A 20,045-nucleotide genomic window follows, 5' to 3' on the forward strand; every position below is an offset into this window, starting at 1 on the left:
TGGTAATCAATAATTTGGTTGGTTATGGCAACTTCCTAAATTTACTCCAACTCAATCTTCACGGTTATTATTCCTTGCCAAACGCCACTGACGTGAATTTCTCCATTACATCTGTGCTTTATGAGAGGCAACGACGGGGAACAGGGGTTGATGCGACGTCGGCTCTGGGCTGGATCGCGCACAGCCACGGCGGGAGGAAAACAACAATATCCGTTCAGCGGCGACCCTAGTGGCGGCAGCGGTGGCTGATCAACAGCGATGATGGAGAGTCGCGGCTGCGACGAATCGCAGCGGCGATGAGAGAAGAAGATAGGCGGAGAGCTAAGCTTTCGAGCTCGCCGACGGTGACGACGGAGTACAGATCGGAGGGCAGAGAAAGCGAGGTTGGGAACAGGGGCAGTAGCTGCGTGAAGGACAGCAGCCGCGCAGCAGTTCAGCGACGAAACGCCGACGAAGGAGGGAGAGCAGACCTAGACAATGGCTGACGGCGACGAAGAATTTTCTAAGAGAGAGGGAGCGCTGCATGAAAGGAGATGCGATACTTTGTTGAATTCTGATATGTAGAGTATAATGCGCAGTTTAGTTTCTGTAATGCATTATATGTGATATGTAATGAACATTTATCTTGACCCGTTTAATTTAACTTATGCAGTGTTTCGATGTTTGGTTCACGTTTCTTGTTTTCCCTAAGGGTTTAACAAGCCTAGGGGCTAAGGTGTAGTACGTTCTAAGTCTAAATAACGTTGTCCAAATACACGAGCTGCAGTATTTCATCCGGGGTCGCACATTCTTAGCGTGTAGGTTTTTATTACTGATATACATAATGTACATATTATATAGTATAATGCGCAGTTTAGTTTCTGTAATGCATTATTTGTGATATGTAATGAACATTTATCCTGATCCGTTTAATTTAGTTGTGCCGTGTTTCGATGTTTGGTTCACGTTTCTTGTTTTCCCTAAGGGTTTAACAAGCCTAGGGGTTAGGGTGTAGTACGTTCTAAGTCTAAATAACGTTGTCCAAATACACGAGCTGCAGTAATTCATCTGGGGTCGCACATTCATAGCGCGTAGGTTTTTTTTTACTGATATACATAATGTACATATTATATAGTATAATGCGCATTTTAGTTTCTGTAATGCATTATTTGTGATATGTAATGAACATTTATCCTGATCCGTTTAATTTAAGTTGTGTCGTGTTTCTATGTTTGGTTCACGTTTCTTGTTTTCCCTAAGGGTTTAACAAGCCTAGGGGCTAGGGTGTAGTACGTTCTAAGTCTACATAACGTTGTCCAAATACACGAGCTGCAGTAATTCGTCTGGGGTTGCACATTCATAGCGCGTAGACATTTTTAAAACAGATGTACGTAATGTACATTTTTTTTAGAGTATAATGCGTAGTTTAGTTTCTGTAATGCATGTTTTGTGATATGTAATTCACATTTATCCTGCCCCATTTAATTTAAGTTGGGCCGTGTTTAGATGTTTGGCGCACGTTTCTTGTTTTCCCTAAGGGTTTAACAAGCACAGGGGCTAGGGTCTAGTATGTACACATTAATAACAACGTAAACAAAGACCATTAGTTTGATTTATAAAACTAGTGTTTAGTTATAATCGCAGATATGCACTCATTTTGACTGATTTACATAATGTACATATTATGTAAGAGACGAGGGCCCTTTCTTCCTCTACGGCTCTTCGGCTCACCCTGATCTCCAGCTGTACTTGGGCCACCTCGGCCAATCTATCCCTGAATCTTTTCGCAAGTGCTACCGGAATTACATTGTCGATCGCTTCGTCGATGTCGAGTCTTAGCCACTTCTCTGATATGGAACAAACAACATAAAACATCAGAAAATTATCATTAAAACAGAATACAACATGATATGCGCACTTTGAATCTTCACTGAGTTGATTAACCCATATACAAAATACATCTCATAATGCCTAATATACTCAAAATAATGACAATAACCTGCTACATAATGCACTGCCTAAACCAAATAATGCACATATGTAACCTTCACTGAGTTGATTAACCCATATATACAATATCTCTCATAATGCATAATGTACTGCACATAATGACAATTAGATAATACATAATGCACTGCCTAAACCAAATAATGTCCATATGTAACATTCACTGAGTTGATTAACCCATATACACAAAATCTCTCATAATGCATAATGTACTGCACATAATGACAATTAGATACTACATAATGCACTGCCTAAACCAAATAACGCCCATATGTAATCTTCACTGCGTTGATTAACCTATATACACAATATCTCTTATAATGCATAATATACTGCACATAATGACAATTAGATACTACATAATGCAATGTCTAAACCAAATAATGCACATATGTAATCTTCACTGCGTTGATTAACCCATATACACAATACCTCTAATAATGCATAATATACTCAGATAATGACAATTAACAGCTACATAATGCACTACCTAAACCAAATAATGCACATACGTATATTCCAATAACAACAAATAATACCATGAATAATGCTTAATATACTGAACATAATGCATACATCATTGTACATAATGCCCAGTCCAGTTTAAATAATGCACATAATTTTTTTTTTGAGTTTAGTATCTAAAACAAACAATACCCTACACATGGCCCTAAAATGCATGATATACTGCAAATTATGCCAGTATACAGCTACATAATGCACTGCATCTTAAACCGACCCTTTTGACACCTTTCTGCAACCAAGTCGTTGTAAGCAAAGTTTGTCTGTTTGTCGACCGGTCTCGAAATCGGTGTAGGCCCCCTTGGAAATCCCAAAGTCAAGTGGACGTCCTCCTCGTCCAAAGTCAGTGCATCGCCACCAAAGAGCTGTATTTGGCAGCGGGCGAGGTTAAGGGCGTTCAACACCCAAAAAGCAAGAAAGCTAGGGATTTCTTTTATGTCAAAATCGAGTACTGCACCAAAACCAATTTCCTTAACCGCCCTTTTCTGTCTTGGATTTAAATGCTTCAAGCAGTTCAGAAATTCTGACGGTGTTCGTCTACAGTAAAGACGATCAGTCTTTCGTCCCTTACTCTGTTTCTGTTCAACATCACCTATGGACGTACTAGGGACACCCTCTGCCAACCTATCCCTTAACTTCTTAGCCAATGCAACCGGAATAACATCATCTACTGCATCGTCGATTTCAGATCTTAGTCGCTTCTCTGAAATTGAACAGACAAAGCAATCTATCACAACATTTTCAGTAAAGTAGACTACATTATGTTTAAAGATGTATACATATTAATGTTTACAAATTAATGCAAACAAAGTAATCTGTCTTATCATATGAATTAATGCATAACACAGCCTCATAATGCAGTAAATATTACTGATAATGCATTGTTACAACTCTGAAATGCACATTTTGTACAAACATAATGTATTAATGTATACACATAATACCACTCATATAATGCAGACAATACTACCAAAAAATGCACTATTACAGTTTCACAATGCATTGCCCACACAGCATAATAAAAAACCATCATACTGACTGACCATGTATTACACATCCAATAACCTAGCTAATGCATATTTAAGTAAACGTAATGCATAATTTATGTTCAATAATGCATAGCCTTTACAAAAATATTTACATATGTACTGAGAATGCATTGTCGCAAACTGAAAATGTACATGTGTTATACACAACATGTTTTTAACTATACAAATAATTACACGCATATAATGCAGACAATACTACAAAAAAAATGGACGATTACATTTCCACAATGCATTGCCCACACAACATAATACAAAAAAACCATCCTGCCTGAGCATATATTAAAACACTCCAAATACCCTGTGTAATACAAAATTTGGTAACCATAGCCTATATAAATTATGCTCCAGAATGAAAACGTACATGTGTGACACACACAATGTATTAAACTGTATAAATAATACAGCCATTACTACAAAAAAATGCATGATTACAGTTCCACAATGCATTCAATAGATATGCACTTATGAACTCTTTCGTGTGTGTAGTCACCACACCACACAACATGGATATTGCGGATTCAACAGAGTTGTTAATATCCTTTCACACAATCGACAAATAAGATACTGAATTGTTTAAGTCCGATGCAATTTTTACCTGCGGCCTCTGATGCTTGAGAGAGCGGTCGACCCCTCTTAGTCATTTTGGATCTGCAGACACCAAAAAAACATAAGATACCGGAATTGATGTTTATTGAACCGAACCCAATATCTACACTACAGATTCAGAGAAAAACATAAACAAAGAACAAGAATTTTCACAAATTTCTGCACCTCTGCATACTAAAAGTTTCAATTTTAACAATTCGGGTATGCTAAATCGCGGAAAAAACATGCCCACATCCCTTTTGAAACATACCTTGTCGATAGGAGTCGGTGTTTAGGAGCAGCTGTTAACGCCGGTAGCTTGTTGTCGCAGAAATTTTGGTGCACTGCTGCTATTTCTTCGAACGCTGCGGCAGGGAGTGAAAACTAGGGTTTGCGGTAGTGGAGGGAGTGGATGGAGTGGTTTTGGTTGTGTGCGTAATGAATGAGGAAAGAAGAAGAGGCAGATGTTTTCAAATCCCGTAAAATTCGCATATACCAAAATATGGCGGTTCATGTTTCCGTCAAATGTCTACATTACCCCTGTAATGCATATAACCATCATCTATAATGCAACACTGATATAGATTTGTAGAATCAATCTGATCCGTTAATGCATTAGATCTAACGGATAATATTAAGAAGAAAATAGGATCTAATAGATGAAAAGGAGATTAATGCTCCCCTATATATATATATATATATATATATATTAATAAACTCATGCCTAAATTTCAAATGAAGTGTTTGGTTAAATTTTAAATATTCGAAATGGGAAATCAAGAAATCCCAAAAAGTTTAAGGGAAATTCTAAAAGTTCGACGGAAATTCTAAAAAAAATAAAAATTTAATGTATTTACAACCAAATTACATTCTTTTGTTCAAACGACTTTCTTTTAATACTTGTTAAGTTTTGCCAAGCTGGACACTTTGGACAAACATGTCAACTTTAATTTAGGGAAAATTAATTTTAGGATAAAATCAGAAAAATTCAAACTTGATGTATTTGTATTAAATCCAGGAGATAAAATAAAAAATTATTCAAAATGTATATATTTACATACAAATAACCTCATTATTTCGCATATATTTTTACATTATATTTATTTGGTTTATGACTTAAACCACTTATAAATTTTACCAAGAGAGTATCCTAATAAATCAGCTGCCATAATCCTAGCTGTTTTCATGATACTATTTCCTAATCAACACACCATAATTAAATGTTGACGAATATTAAGCATTACCTGAGTTGTTTATTCATCAATATTCCTAAAGTTGGAGTTGAAAATGTGAACACCCCCAATCACGCGCTAGATCTATAATAACACACGTAATTTACGAAAATAGAATAAATAAGCACATTATATATCGAAAAAAAAAATTAAGGGGAAAAATACAAAGAAGAAACGCGTAAGGTCGGTGATTTGTTATTATTGAAACGAAACACATGACTTAAGGCACATGACATGGGCATGAAACACCCAAGCAAATCAGAAAATGTACCCCCTCCCCCTCCCCCTCCCCATTCACATGAAACACTTACTCATTCACCTATGTATAATGAATCAATAGATCATAATTATTTACAAAATCAACACTCTCTAGGAGTATAAAAACTATCACGAATCAATTTTCTTTTCATTATTCACAAATCTAAGGGCATCCACAATGGGACGGATGTCCCGGCAGACATCCCGACGGACTTTCCAAAAACACCTCCTGCCACGTCATAAGGACATCCCACTGCACTGCCACGTCATAAGAACATCCCACTACACAATGACAGACATCCCCAAGGACATCCCGACGGACATCCACAAAAAATAATAAAAAATCAGGACGTCCGTCGGGACGTCCGTCGTGTCAACGCAATGACGGACGCCTCGGAAAGCCACGGAACTCCGGTGTCCGCAGCGGACGTCCGTATCCGTATGCATGCTGCCTAATGGCGGACGTCCGGCACGCCAGTCCGACGTCTGCCGGGACATCCGCCATTGTGGATGCTCTAATGAAAAGAGGCAAGATTGTGATATGATAAAATATTACTGCTAGCCAATTGAGTTTTATTTCTTTTTAAATTTTCTGAAGTTAATTGAATCATTTTTTATCAAAAAAATTTAATATAATATCCTACTTTTATCTTCTATTTTACTCTCCCTTTCTATCTTATACACTACTTTTCTTTATCTTAACTTTTAAATAGTACTATTATTTTTTAATTTTATGATTAAAAGAAATGTCTTTAACTATTTTTGGATGGAAGGAGTATGTTTTTTACTTTTATACACTACTCATTTTGCGAGAATAGTGTGAACCATGAGACAACCCATCATCACTATTTCAAATTGTCAACACATGTAAATATAAAATGATTAAGGGAGTCATTAACATGATAGGACATTGGGGTTCCACTACCACGCCTTACTCTTGATATCATTAATTATGACAAACACTACTACTACAGTCAAAATGGCATACCAAATGTATCAAAATAGATATCTAGACACTAATAAAATACTATACAACCGACCTCGCTTCAAGCAATAATGCAGCACAATAGAATATTTCAATATACGAAAATTCTGCGTGTATAAATAGTAAAAGGTGTATATAAGAGCATCCACAACCGTGCTCTTGCCAGCGGCACGGTTGTGGGCCCGTGCGGTACTATTCATGTATGCTCTCTGGCAAGAGCACAACTCCAACAACTGTGCTCTTCCGCAAGGACGAGCACAATTAATTTAATATTCAATTAAACATAAACATTTCCATAATACTAAAATTCATTAAAAAATCACAATAAATATTACAAAATACAAATAAAATTAAAAAAACATAATTAAAATCCTAAAAATTAAAAATTACATAATTAAAATACTAAAAATTACATAATTAAACTCCTAAAAATAAAAAATTACATATTTAAACTCCTAAAATTTGAGATTGAGAGAGTTGTTTGGTATAGCGTCATTTTTTTGTGTTTGAAATAAGAGCATTTATAGATGAAAGTATGAATTTTAGGGTAAAAATAATGAAAAAAAATAAATTAAAAGTGTGGAAAAAATGGATATATTTTATTAGGAAGTGGGAAAATATTTTTTTTATTAATTTTGAATTTTTCAGATTTTTTCGAATTTTTAAAAAAAATAATAAAAAATGATAAATCTACTGGCCAATCAGAGCATGCCACGTCGACGCCTCGTGCTCTTGCCGCTGGCACGGACGTGCTCTATGCATAGAGCAGCGCCCTGCCAACGGCAAGAGCGCAATGGTGGCGGAGCTCGTCCTTGCCAGCGGCAAGGACGGACGGTGAGCTGCTGCTCACCGTTGGGAATGCTCTAAAGAGTAAAACATCTTCACTAGGTCCAAGTACATTCTCTTTAATTTAATTTTAGTCCTACACATAACTAACTAGAAAAGAATAGGATCAACATAAAAGTAATTCCAACATTATACTACTTATCTAACAATTACACAAGTTGGTAAATACAAAAAAGAAAGATAAAGAGCTTTCAAAACAAAGCAAAACATAAAAGGAAAGAGGAAAAGTGAAGGGGAGGAGGAAATTGACATGGAAGAGGACAATCAAGAGAAGGGTACTGGGCTTGTACTGTTCGGTCGCCTGCATTCGCAACTGCAGATGCTTCTAGATTCTTTCACAACACGTTGCGATCTCCTCGAATGAAGCTTGATGTTAACCAACTTACCTGCCATCTGTTCATAGTGTGAAGGAATGAGAATCACATTAAACATGCATGTCTAATAGTAATAGAGCAGAGGCCATAATGAGGTTAGTTAAACTGACTGAAAGCCTCCCAAGGAAGAAAACATACAGGTAAAAGTAGATTTGGGAGTTTAGATCGAACATTTGGCATATGCCAACGCCACTGTTAATTTTGCAACCCTAACATGATTATAGGAGGTGAACTATACTTCGATAAAATTAGCTAAATTAGCCAGTACTCCGTAGTAAGTTATAAGCTTTCTGCTACAGCTAAGAAAGTGAAACTGGAATCTTATTATTTCACATTGAAGGCACTTATATTTAATTTCCTAATTCTCATTATAACAGTTAGCAAATGTCACTAACTCATAGTAGTAGATAAACATCAGCATTTAGCACAGGAATTTCATTCAAAACTTCATTTTTATAACCAAAAATGGCTTGTCTAAAGGATGGAATACAGACCATTCTCCAAACCAAGTCTTCTGGGCCCAATGGTTGAGCAGGATGAGAATATACGAAATGCCTCAAGTACTGAAATAAGTACACAGTTGGTAATTATTAACAATAACTGAAAAATGTATCACTCAGTCAAGTAGTACTAATAAATAAGAGAACAAAATTAACTGTTCATAGGCTCAAAATCAAAACACATACACTAAAGAAATTAAAGATGCAAATACCTTAGCAAGACTTGTTTGCTTCTGTCTTATTTAAGAGGGAGAAATATTTCTTAAATAGGATAATAGCCATCCTGGCTGCATGGCATCACTTGAGGATACGAAAACAGTAACCTGTCATAGCCAAAAGCTGTAGATTAAGTTGTAGTTACAGGTAACGAAACATGGATCTCAAGCACGTGCAGCACATTGCTTATCGTGGCAGAGTTAGCAATAGACCTTTATATATCCATGTATGAGCAGCACTAACCACCTAATAAATGCAAAAACTGTTTTTCACTCCTTACAATCTAAAACATGGATATCAGTCCTCGTACTCGTTTTTATAATATTAGTTTCTATTCCAAGGAAATAGAAAATAACTTGCATGGTGAAACCACAAAGAAGAAGGGATATACCTTGCGGTAATCAAGAATTCCTTCAAAAGGAAATTCCAACTCGTCACTGACTATTACAGGGATGCAGCCACTGACAATAGCATCAAACAACCTAGCAGATGAAGGAGTATCACCAGCTGGATTAAGGTAAATGATAGACTTGATGAACAAAGAACAAACAAGTACATTAGTATGCTATTTTTGTTGTCCATACAGAATTTATATTATGCAGCCCAAGATTACTTGCGCATGCCAATCTGAGCTGCATTCTTTCCACCCTCTCCAGTAGTACCCTCCTCTATGACCACATCCTTGGCTCCATTAAGTTCAGCCACAAGTTTAGCACGAATTTTACCCCCCTGAGAACAAGAGCAGTATTTGCACTAGCCAGCTTAAACACAGAATCAATATGGGCTATATTAGCCTTAAGGTCAATTAGTTACAAAAAAATAAACATGTTTATAAATAATGAGATCTTACAGCATTTCTTTTCAGCCTTCCTCGAAAAAATAGCAGTGTAGTCCTCTTTGAATCAGACAAACATTTGGAATCACACAAATGGACATTTGGAACATATGGCAGTATCAGGTCTTTCTCAAGGTAAACTTGTCCAGGCTTATACCTGAATTGTCAAGGCAATGAGGCAATCACATACCAGTTAATAGATATCAGCAACCATATTTGGTGCATTAACAAAACTTAAGGGAAAACTTACCAATTCCCAGTTGAGTCCATATCTGGAAGAAGCCAGATAGCTTTCTTCATAAACTTCCAAACGGATTTAAATGACCAAGGATGATGAACTGGTAAGATATGATCTCTACCATCAGACCGGTTCCAAGCTGGTTGGTCTGTGACCCACTTTAGGGCTTCCTATGTTTCCAAAATGTAGTGAATGTGTTACAAATCACGCAAGTGATGAATGCTTATGAGTCTCCCAGGGGAATTTCAGGAAGGGAGCAGTTCAAATAGGATACTGAAAATATAAGCTCGGATTCAAAGTATAGAGGGAATAATAAACCTTGAGATGATAGAACACACACTAGTGCCTAAGTTTCCATAAGGTAAATCTGACCACAAATAACATACCATTTCATTTCATGAGAAATATTAACACATGCATGCAGTAGTAGCAGCTACTGCTTAAAGGTGCTGCAAACAGTTATAAGCAAGTATAAAAACCTAAAACACAAAGAAATAGACTATGGAAACGCACTCACACCCTATAAAACCTTGCATTGCGGTTTCTCCAGCAAGAAAAAGCTGATTGTAGTTAAAAATGGTATGCAGAACAAGTCTGCCTCTTCTTGCTTGTGAACTCTCACCACATTCTTCAGTAACCTCTCTGATTCTGGTGCTATTAAGTCCGCCCATAGCCAATAATCAATCGAATGCTACAACAAATCAATCACAATATGCATAAATTAATCAGAAACAAACCAAACGTAATAAATACCTAACATCGCATTAAGATCCAAGGAACCAAGCTCAAGTAGTAGGATATCTATGAATCTGATAGCAACATTAGCTTCGAACTCTGATCAATCAAAACTCACTTGCTCAATCAATCGATGCACAGGACTTCCATTGGAGGTGAGATTAGTTGTCTCTTTATACGTACTGTGAAACAGCCAGAGCAAATCGTAGGTGAATTTCGACGGCATGTCATACACATAAACCCTAATCGGCGAGTAAAACGAAGTCTCGCCTCCGTAGAGACGTTTCTCCTCTTCCTCCGAGATCAAATTTCACGGCTAAATTCCACAAATGGACGTTATGGGGAAAGTTATCCGCCATTTGTACCCGGAAAAAAAACATTTCCCATCATGGGAAAGACGCAATAGCCTCTCGCGTGTTTAGTAAACACACATCAGCCTCTCGCGTGTTTCATTTAAACACGCTACTCCCTCTCGCGTGTTTGCCTTGAATTCTAAATACGAGGCAGAAGCCCTCTTTCTTCAGTTTCGTCTCTGCCTCGCACAGAACGCGAAAATTGCTTCAGCTTCGTCGCCCCATTCATCCCAACCAGCAAAAATGGAACCCTAATCCGACATTTAGCTGCTCCCATTCCAATTTGAAGTGTTGTTAAGTAACTTTCTACCCTTAATTTCGATTATTATTGGTATATTTTAGTTGGGTATAAGATTTAGGGTTCATGGTGTTAAATTTTTTTTGTTGAATTTGGTTGAATTTAGAGTATATGATGTTTATCGTACTTATTTTGCTTGCAGGTTTGATGGTGTTTGTGAGTTTATATTGGGATGGGAAAATCATTCAGCTCCCAGGTTTGGGTGTTGCTTATGATCCTCCGCGTGCAAAATCATTTATTATATTGAATGAAAAGATATCTTATTATCAGCTACTTTCAATGATATGTGAAAAAATTGGAATTGATTTGGATGCACATACGCTTGATTTAACGTGGAGGCATCCTGTGGTTTTTAGTGGAGTGGTGAATTATATAGCTACACCAGTGGATGATAATTTGTTGGAGTATATGTTTGCTGAAAATCCACGTCAAATTGAACTTTTTATTGAATATACACCTGTTACTACTGCGTTGCAATTTGAACCACCTATCACTCATCATGATGTTGGAACGTCTAGGAGAGATGATTATCATAGTTTTGATGTCGGGACATCTAGGAGGGATGATGAATATCATAGTATTGAATTCAACACATTTGGGAGGGAGGTTGATAAACAACTAGATGTACCAAATGTGACGTGTGATGGTTCAGATGGTTCTGATAATTGTGATGGTTCTGATAATTGTGATGGTTCAGATGGTCCAAATAATTGTGATGGTTCAGATGGTCCAAATAATTGTGATGGTTTAGATGGTTCTGATTGTGATGGTTCCGATGGTTCTCAACCAATTGATCTTGATTATAGTGCAGAATCATGTGAAGATTTGACAGACGACGAGACACTTGATATGATGGTTGAGAATTATGTACAACCATCTGTTCGTGGGGAGCAATCTGTTCCCGACTATGTGCCTGAAGGGTTACCATTTTTTCGATCATTACCATGTGAAGGCGGCCGAGGTTACTTTTCAGAAGACCATGGAGTGGGTGAAGAAGATATGTGGTATTGGGATGAGGATAATCCGAGACATATAGATGTGGGAACGAAATTTGATAGCAAATTGCAGTTGAAAACTGCAATTACATTATGGCATGTGGGAACATGTCGGATGTATGAGGTTATGGACAGTAAATCAAGAAGATGGCATGCAGTCTGTAGGGACCCATTTGGTCCGAAAAGAAAAGGCCAGGAACTTGGGCAACGATACCCTTGTAATTGGGAGGTTAAAGCAACGTTTAAGAAACGCGATGGTAGCTGGTCTATCAACTCATGGGTTGATCGTCATTGTTGTATGGGAGATCACGATCCAAGTGAACATGTTAATCTTACATCATCCATGATTGCTCTCTGTATTTGAAGTCAAATTGAAAACGATGTTGAATTCAAGCCCTCTGTTGTACGTACATATATCAAAGATAAATTCCACGTGAAAATCAGCTATAAGAAAGCATGGTATGCTCGCAGAAAAGCTATTGAGCTTGTATATGGTGGGTGGGAGTGATCATTCAGACAACTCCCCAGCTACCTGACTGAGTTGCAGAGTCAAAATGTTGGGACAATCGTTGAGTGGTTGCATGACCCTATATTGAGTCAAGGTACTACAAAGGTGTTCTGCTACGTATTTTGGGCATTTGGGCCAGCAATAGAGGCGTTCCAACTAGCAAAGCCGGTCTTAGCAGTTGATGGGACTCACCTGCGTGGAAGACTGAAAGGTAAAATACTTACTGCGGTAGGGTACGATGCAATAAGAACTGTTTGCCTGTTGCTTTTGCTATTGTTGATGAAGAAACAAATGAGAGTTGGAGTTGGTTTTTGAATCTTGTCAGAGGGCATATTATAAAGCATGACCAGGAAGTGTGCATAATATCAGACAGACATCAAGGCATAATAAATGCTATGATCAAAGCATGATCTACATCCAGAGCCTTACCACAGAAAAGAACTCCACCTAAACCAAATCTACAGACATAATCAATCACGCGTTTGTGATGATTATCGATTTCCCAGAAATGTCTCTCAAAGCGCCGAATATTGAAAGAGGTTGTTTCCTCGCCTGCCCACGCTTGCGTGATATATGACTGTGCTGATAATGCAATACAGACGGATCTTCTGGTCCATATCGCGACATCCTAATATAATCAAAATTTAACATGTTTAATTATAAACCAAATTTTATAAAAAAAATTAAGTTAATAAATTCAACCAAATTCAATAATTCAAAACCAAAATATCAACCATGTTCAACAAATCAACACCAAATTTAACAAATTAACACCATATTCAACCATGTTCAATAATTCAACAATAATTCAACCAAATTAATAATTAAAAACCAAATTCAATAATTCAAAACCAAATTCAATAATTCAACAAAATATCAATCACATTCACCAAATTAACACCAAATTCAACAAAATAACACCAAATTCAACAAAGTAACACCTTATTCGACCGTATTCAACACTTCAACAAAACATCAACCAAATTGAATAATTCAACGTCAAATACAACCAATTTCAAGATAAAATCAACCAAATTGAATAATTCAACACCAAATTCAACAAAATACTTTCTACCCCATGAACCCTAACTATTATACCCACCTAAAATATACCAATAAAAATCGAAAGTAAGGGTTGAAAGTTACCTAACAACACTTCAAATTGGAATAGGAGAGCTAAATATCGGATTAGGCATCGAATTTCGCTGGTTGGGAAGAATTATATACACCTTCCAACTTCCCTCCCTCACCCGATGTGGGATGGGTTTGTAACCCAACAATGTTCTGCCTTCTGGACGGATTTTGTGAAGCAAGGGAGACACGCGAGAGCGTGTCGCGTCTTTGCTTTAAACACGCGAGAGGAAGACGCGTCTCTCCTTTAATACACGCGAGATGAATATGCGTGTTTTATTTAAACACGCATTAGGCTGATGCGTCTATACTTTTAAAACACGCGAGAGCTTCTCGCGTCTTTCCTATGTCTGGAAACATCTTTTTTCAGGGTACAAATGGCGGATAAATTTTGCCATGACGTCCGTTCTTGGAATTTTGCCCAAATTTCACATCGCGTTCATCAACGGTGCCTCGAACGGTGTCGTCGCGGCTGGAGGGAGAATTGGATTTATGAGTGATAAGAAACTTCTCGAGTGAGGAGACGAAAGAATAGTCGACGTTAGGGTTTGATGGTGCGGGAAATGAGGTGGCGTGGAGAGTGGGGAGAGAGGGAGAGGAAGAGGAGGCGAAGATGTAGAAAATAAGAGAGAGGAAGATTAGAGAGAGAAAGAAGAGGAGATCTCTGAGATTTCGCGGTGGGGAGAAGTGTCTCCCGGCCATTTTCCGGCGACTGAATGGTCTCAGTCGGGAACTGCCACTCTACTTCGTTAAAAAATCAAGTGTATACTTGAATGACAAATAGAAAATTCAGTGCCTTACGCAAAATTAATACTCCCTCCATTTTTTTAAAAAATAACAACTATTCCTCTTTTGAGTCGTTCTTTAAAAATAGAAACTTTAAAATCTTTCCTATGGATCCCACACAATCCACTAATTCTATTTTCATTACTTTTTCTCTTCATCTTCCTTACTTTACTCATTTTTATTTTCCTCTCTTTTACTTTATCAATTTTAAACATTTATTTTTTAAATACCTAGGGAGGAGTAGTACAAGGAAAAATCATGGCATTTGTTTGCAATTATTGGGTAATGAATTATTTTGGTAAAATCATATGATATCATAGAAGGGAAATTAATTGTAGACGTCATTGTCGGTTAGTAGTAATGTCGTTTATTTATAAAAAAACAACATTGTTTGATTTAAAAATATGAATGCATATTATACGCAAGTGATTACTATAATTTTCTTCGAATACTTGCGTATAAATTCAAATTTCATGATTTTTTCCAGCTGTTTTTAAAGTTGCAAGACTTTGACCGAATTTCATAGTTTTTCAGCAATTTGCCCTCATTTAAATCATAACCTTTTGTAAAAAAAATCATAACCTTTTGTTAACTATATTTCAGCAATTTTCCCTCATTTTAAATCGCTTGTTTGACATTTCCATTTGTAATTGAGGGACATAAGAGTCATTTTGCCATTATTTTCAAGTGTGTGCCATTTGAACCACACCTCAACCAAGATGGTTTATATTTTTCCTTCCTAAAATAACATCTACCGAACACTCTACACAATCCCAAAAGACTAACAACACACGTGTGAAAAACAAATTATCCATACAACTATGAAAAGCCTAAATGTGAACCAATCACCCCTTTAAAAGAATCAAATCTCACCATGCATGTTTACGGTTTTTCTATTCACTGTTGGTTAGGTTCTTGTAGAAAATGATTTTGAAATGGCGAAACAGACCAATGATTATGTAACAATCAACCCTTAAAAACAACCTCTTCATATAAATCATAAAAGATCAATGATAGGCAAATTACATCCAGTGTAGTTCCACTACAAATATCATGCACAACTAGCGTGGATATCAATAAACTAGACTCCCAACTTTCAAAATATAAAAGATTAAGATTTAAAAAGAAAAAGAAAAAGAAAAAGAAAAAGAAAATAGAGTGCACAGTGGTATATCGTTCAAGGTGAGTCCAGTATATCAGATGTCAAAAGTATCAACAAACCCAATATCAATCATGTTTTTAAGTAATCCAACTTAGAAGGAGATTAGATCGTCTTTGGGTGGCTGCTGTTTCTTTGCATCTCGCGCCCCGGCCTCCGACGTGCCGCCAGACTTCTTGCCGAAGATCATCTCGTCTAGATCGTCCATCATCTCATTGTTGTTCCCGCCGTTGCTGCCCGACCGAGGCTTTCTGACGAGGGATTCTTCTTTGCCGGCTGCAGGTGAATCATCGGGCTCAGCAGCGACCGGGATCATGGCAGGTTCCGGCCCCTTTGGCGATCCTGAGGGAGTCTTCATCTCTTCAAATTTGGATAGAACTTTTTGAATCTCGTCGTTAACATTCAGCGCTTCGAAGAGCACTGCCTCGTTGTCGCCACCTGTTTCGATGATTTTCTGAACCGTGTAACGGGACTCACGGCATTGGTGTAAAAGGGTGGTGGTCAATTCGTCCTGCAGAGAGTTTGTACATTTGAAAATGAAGTAGAAATATGAGCACTGATCAATAACCATTAAAACTCAACGATAGAAGAATATTAGCGAGGAAATACAGCAAACCCCATCTTTCTATAGCTCATGCCTTGTGATCTACGTTCATGTTTTATCAAGCAAAACATGCTAAAATTGCCAAAACTATGATGTGATGTACTGATAAATAGCTTGAAGTTGGCTTTATAGATTAAACTAATCTTCCAACAAAATTGTAAGAAGATAATGTCATTACTAATTAAGTCTCTAAACAGTGAAATGATGTAAATTTAAGCCCCAATACATTTTACTGATGGTCCAATAGAATGAAGAACGCGAGGAAGGCTATTAATCGAATTCTGCACTTATATCCGAAAAATTCTGGAAAAGCTAAGGACAATGATTATGAACCAAAAAAGTATTAAGATAATGGTAATTGGAATGAATGGAAGCTAAAACAGAAGCAAATGCACTCCTGTACATGGCATCAAGAGTGAGGCACAATCGAAATGACAAATATGATATGCAAATATAAAAGAGGTATGATACCTCAAGAACATCTTGCTGTGGGGAAGAGGATAAAACGGTGCTTAGAAGCTCAATGCTGTTTCTTGCCACGTCAAATGCTTCCTTTATCTGTTCAGCAGAAAAGCTCTGCACAGGGATATCATAATGGACTTGCTGTCCAACTGTGGCATTAGGTTCTGTTGCTTCCACAGATCTTGCAGGAGTAAATATTGGAGCTAGACTCTCTTCATCACGAGCAGGAAATCGAACTCCTCTTGACTTCAAACTCTAAAAGAGAGTAGGAACACAAATAGGAAGTTGGTTAACGATTTAAAGGAGATAATAATAAAACACAAAAGGCTAATCCTGTTCTTAATTTCAACAACAAGCAGCCAAGGAACAAAACAATATTGGAAATTTAGACCTATTCCGAACAGCAATTTTACCTTATATGTTTCTTCAAAAACAGGCAGGTAACGAAGTTCATTACTGGACTCTCCCCACGATTCAATCAATATCAGAGCCTTATTCCGATTGTTGACCACAGTCTGCGGATCATCAATCAGCTTCACCATCTCATCCAGCACCCTCTCCGCCGCAATCTCTGAGAACGCCTTCTCACAATTCTTCGCAACAGTTTCAAGCAACACGAGGGCCAGATACTGAATCCTAGGGCTTTTCAACACAATCCTTTTCTTTATTCCCCTGATCAACTCAACACTGCTGACCCTCTCATGATTGATCATATCACAAAGTTCGAGATTTGTCGCCCAATCAGGCTCGTCAAGAGTCTCAGCAGTGGCCTCCTCGACAAGCTTATCAGCCTGATTCGGACCTTGGAAGAACTCCTTCATCTTGAAACTAACAGAGCTCACGCCAGCAGTAATCTTCTGGCCCACCTCAGATCCCCCAATTTTCAAGCGCTCACCAAACGCGCTGACTTTCTCCATCAAATTGTCACTCATATTTTCACAGAACGATCTAGAAAACCCGGAAACAGTTTTGATATTCTCAAGCAATGGAAATTTGGATCTAAAATGAAGTCTAGTTTGCCAAATCCTTTCAATGAAATGCTTCAAAATATCAGATAAACCAAGACCATAGTCAAACAAACTATTTGATTGAATAATTCAGTTCAAATTCAAAATCCAATACTATCCAGCCACATACCACATAACAAAACCCAAATCCTTCACAACTTAAAACTCAAACTCCAACATTCAAAAGGAAACAACACGAAACCCCAAATTGTACATGACATAGAAATGATTCAAATTAACAGCCAAAAAAAAAGCAAAAACAACCAATTAAATTCAAATTTCAACAGATCATGAACCAAAGCATAAGTGGTAGATCGAGAAAAAAGTGGCTAGACAGGATACCTTAGAATTGAAGGCGAAAAATCTTGGAGAAGAAGACTTGGTTAAAGTGAGGTTATTCCGTTTGAAGTGTGACGACTCTTTCAGTTTTAATATAGACTTTTTTTTGGAGGTTTATTTCCACAGCGGAATCTTCTGAATCTGAGCTGGAGGCTACCGTCAAAGTTATATACTCCATATAATCTGAATTAATTAATATACTAATTAAATATGTAAGTAAATACATAAATATTAGTTTTATCAAAATAGTTTAATATAGTTCAATGGCTCAGGTAGTTGAGTTTATCACTTATCTCAAGTTAATCTACTGAGAATGGAAATATTAGTATTATGTTGCACGTGTAACGACGCTCCAATCATAAAAAGGAATCCTTATGTTTTCATTTTAACGCCCTCGTTTCAATTTATTATTATCTAAAACAGAAATTTTCTTTTCTTCAAGTATCTAAATTAGTAGTAGAAGTTTAATACTCTTGATCCCCTGAAAATATTACTCTTTCACATTTTAATCGATATTATACATTATTCATATACTCCATATAATTTATCTTTATGTATTATTTAAGTTTATTTTTAATTACAAATATATAATCATTTTATAATACTGATCTACAACACTACACTTCCTACATCTAAAAAAGAATAGCACTAATTCATTTTTCATATCGGTAAGACGACCGTTTCAATTATGGAATATTTAAAGAAACTTTTTCACCACTTCTCCTTCCTTCTTAACATATTTTTTTCTATCTTTTTCCTACTTCATTAATTATACATTAAATTACACAACATACACAAATAAGACTATTTTTATTGACAGGGAGAGTATTTGATAGCTTCAGATCCTAACCATTACAAATTGATACATTTTGTATCTCTAAAGTGATACTGTCGTTAAATGGACCATCAAAATGATTTTAACTCGATTAGTAATTTTAATATTACTATTAAATACTCCCTTTGTCCGCAAACAATATTCACTTTATGTCATTTTAGTTCATTTCACAAAATTAGTCTACTTTTATATTTTGACAAGTTTTTATCTATTAGTATAAAATAACTCATTTTCCATTAAGAATACTTAATTCACATTTCAAGTCCTAAATATTACTACATCTGTCCCTAAAAGTTTGTCTCATTTTTCCATTTCCGTCCGTTCCCTAAAGTTTGTCCAATTTCACTTTTACCATTTTTGATAGTTGACCACATATTCCACTAACTCATTTCTACTCACATTTTATTATAAAATTAATATATAAGTGTGTCAATATTTGAGGGAAGGAGGTAGTACTATCAATTAATCATTTTTTGGCCAAAAATTGATGGAACGTTTAAATTTTAACGATGAGCGTTTCATTTATGATCGCGATGATTGCAACCCAGATTAAGGCGAATTTGACAACGGCGATAAATTTTGGAGGCAAAGTTAGCCCCTAAAACCACACATACGACGACGTTTTCCCTAGAAATTGGTCAACCAACAACCTCCATTCGGAGAATGGAGATCGACAATGGACTGACCATGTAAAGGCGGAGGTATCGAAAACGGTGGCGACACTGTTGAAGGATTAGGATTTTGAGGCTGAACTTAAACCATAATATTGGTAATTTGAAATTTCAAATATATTTAAATGTTTTGTAAAATGACAATATGAAAAAGCAATTAATAATATTTAGGTATATAATTAATGTTTAATTTATTAGTTGATTTTTTAAATAATGGAGTAAGTGTTAAATAAACGACTTCATAAAATTTTGAGAGAAACGTGAATGCATGCGAGAATTCAAGCGCTAGTTTCAGGTTCAAAATCCGTCGCCGGCGTGTGATTTCGTGGCCAAACATCGGAGGGATTTTAAGCGAGAATGCACCACCTCAACAACTACTACTCCAGTTTTCTATGTGGAAGTTTACAGCAAATTCCAAATAGTATTAGCTAAATAGAAATATTATTTTTTTCATTTAGTTAAGCGCCAGAGAATGTGCCACCTCAACTACTTAATTACAAATATTACTTTAACATAATTTTATTATATGGATATGT

The 20,045-nt window shown here is 36.5% G+C and overlaps 1 protein-coding gene and 1 pseudogene across 4 annotated transcripts; both read right to left on the reverse strand.

Moving 5' to 3' along the window:
• Positions 1 to 7,564: 7,564 nt before the first annotated feature.
• Positions 7,565 to 10,740, reverse strand: LOC121763966 (annotated as a pseudogene).
• Positions 10,741 to 15,405: 4,665 nt separating this feature from the next.
• On the reverse strand, positions 15,406 to 18,148 carry LOC121763524 (TOM1-like protein 1). 4 transcript variants are annotated; one of them, XM_042159555.1, is made up of 4 exons: positions 18,007 to 18,148; positions 17,071 to 17,605; positions 16,667 to 16,912; positions 15,406 to 16,102 (listed from the first exon to the last, which is right to left on the reverse strand). In XM_042159555.1, the coding sequence occupies exons 2-4, from the start codon at positions 17,587 to 17,589 to the stop codon at positions 15,686 to 15,688; spliced, it is 1,182 nt and encodes a 393-aa protein (XP_042015489.1). In that variant the 5' UTR covers positions 17,590 to 17,605; positions 18,007 to 18,148; the 3' UTR covers positions 15,406 to 15,685. The 4 variants fall into 4 exon arrangements, with proteins under 4 accessions (XP_042015489.1, XP_042015491.1, XP_042015487.1 ...); XM_042159557.1 differs by having other exon boundaries at positions 17,071 to 17,616; positions 18,008 to 18,138; XM_042159553.1 differs by having other exon boundaries at positions 17,071 to 17,697; positions 18,007 to 18,138.
• Positions 18,149 to 20,045: the final 1,897 nt, after the last annotated feature.

The sequence above is a fragment of the Salvia splendens genome, chromosome 14 (assembly GCF_004379255.2).
Source record: "Salvia splendens isolate huo1 chromosome 14, SspV2, whole genome shotgun sequence".
Classification (NCBI taxonomy): domain Eukaryota; kingdom Viridiplantae; phylum Streptophyta; class Magnoliopsida; order Lamiales; family Lamiaceae; genus Salvia; species Salvia splendens.

Coding starts and splice junctions, on each gene's coding strand:
- LOC121763524 (XM_042159555.1), bottom strand. CDS start 17,589: ATGAGTGACAATTTGATGGAGAAAGTCAGCGCGTTTGGTGAGCGCTTG. Junction 16,913..17,070: donor TTTTTGAAGAAACATATAAG/GTAAAATTGCTG, acceptor ACTCTCTTTTAG/AGTTTGAAGTCAAGAGGAGT. Junction 16,103..16,666: donor CACAGCAAGATGTTCTTGAG/GTATCATACCTC, acceptor AACTCTCTGCAG/GACGAATTGACCACCACCCT.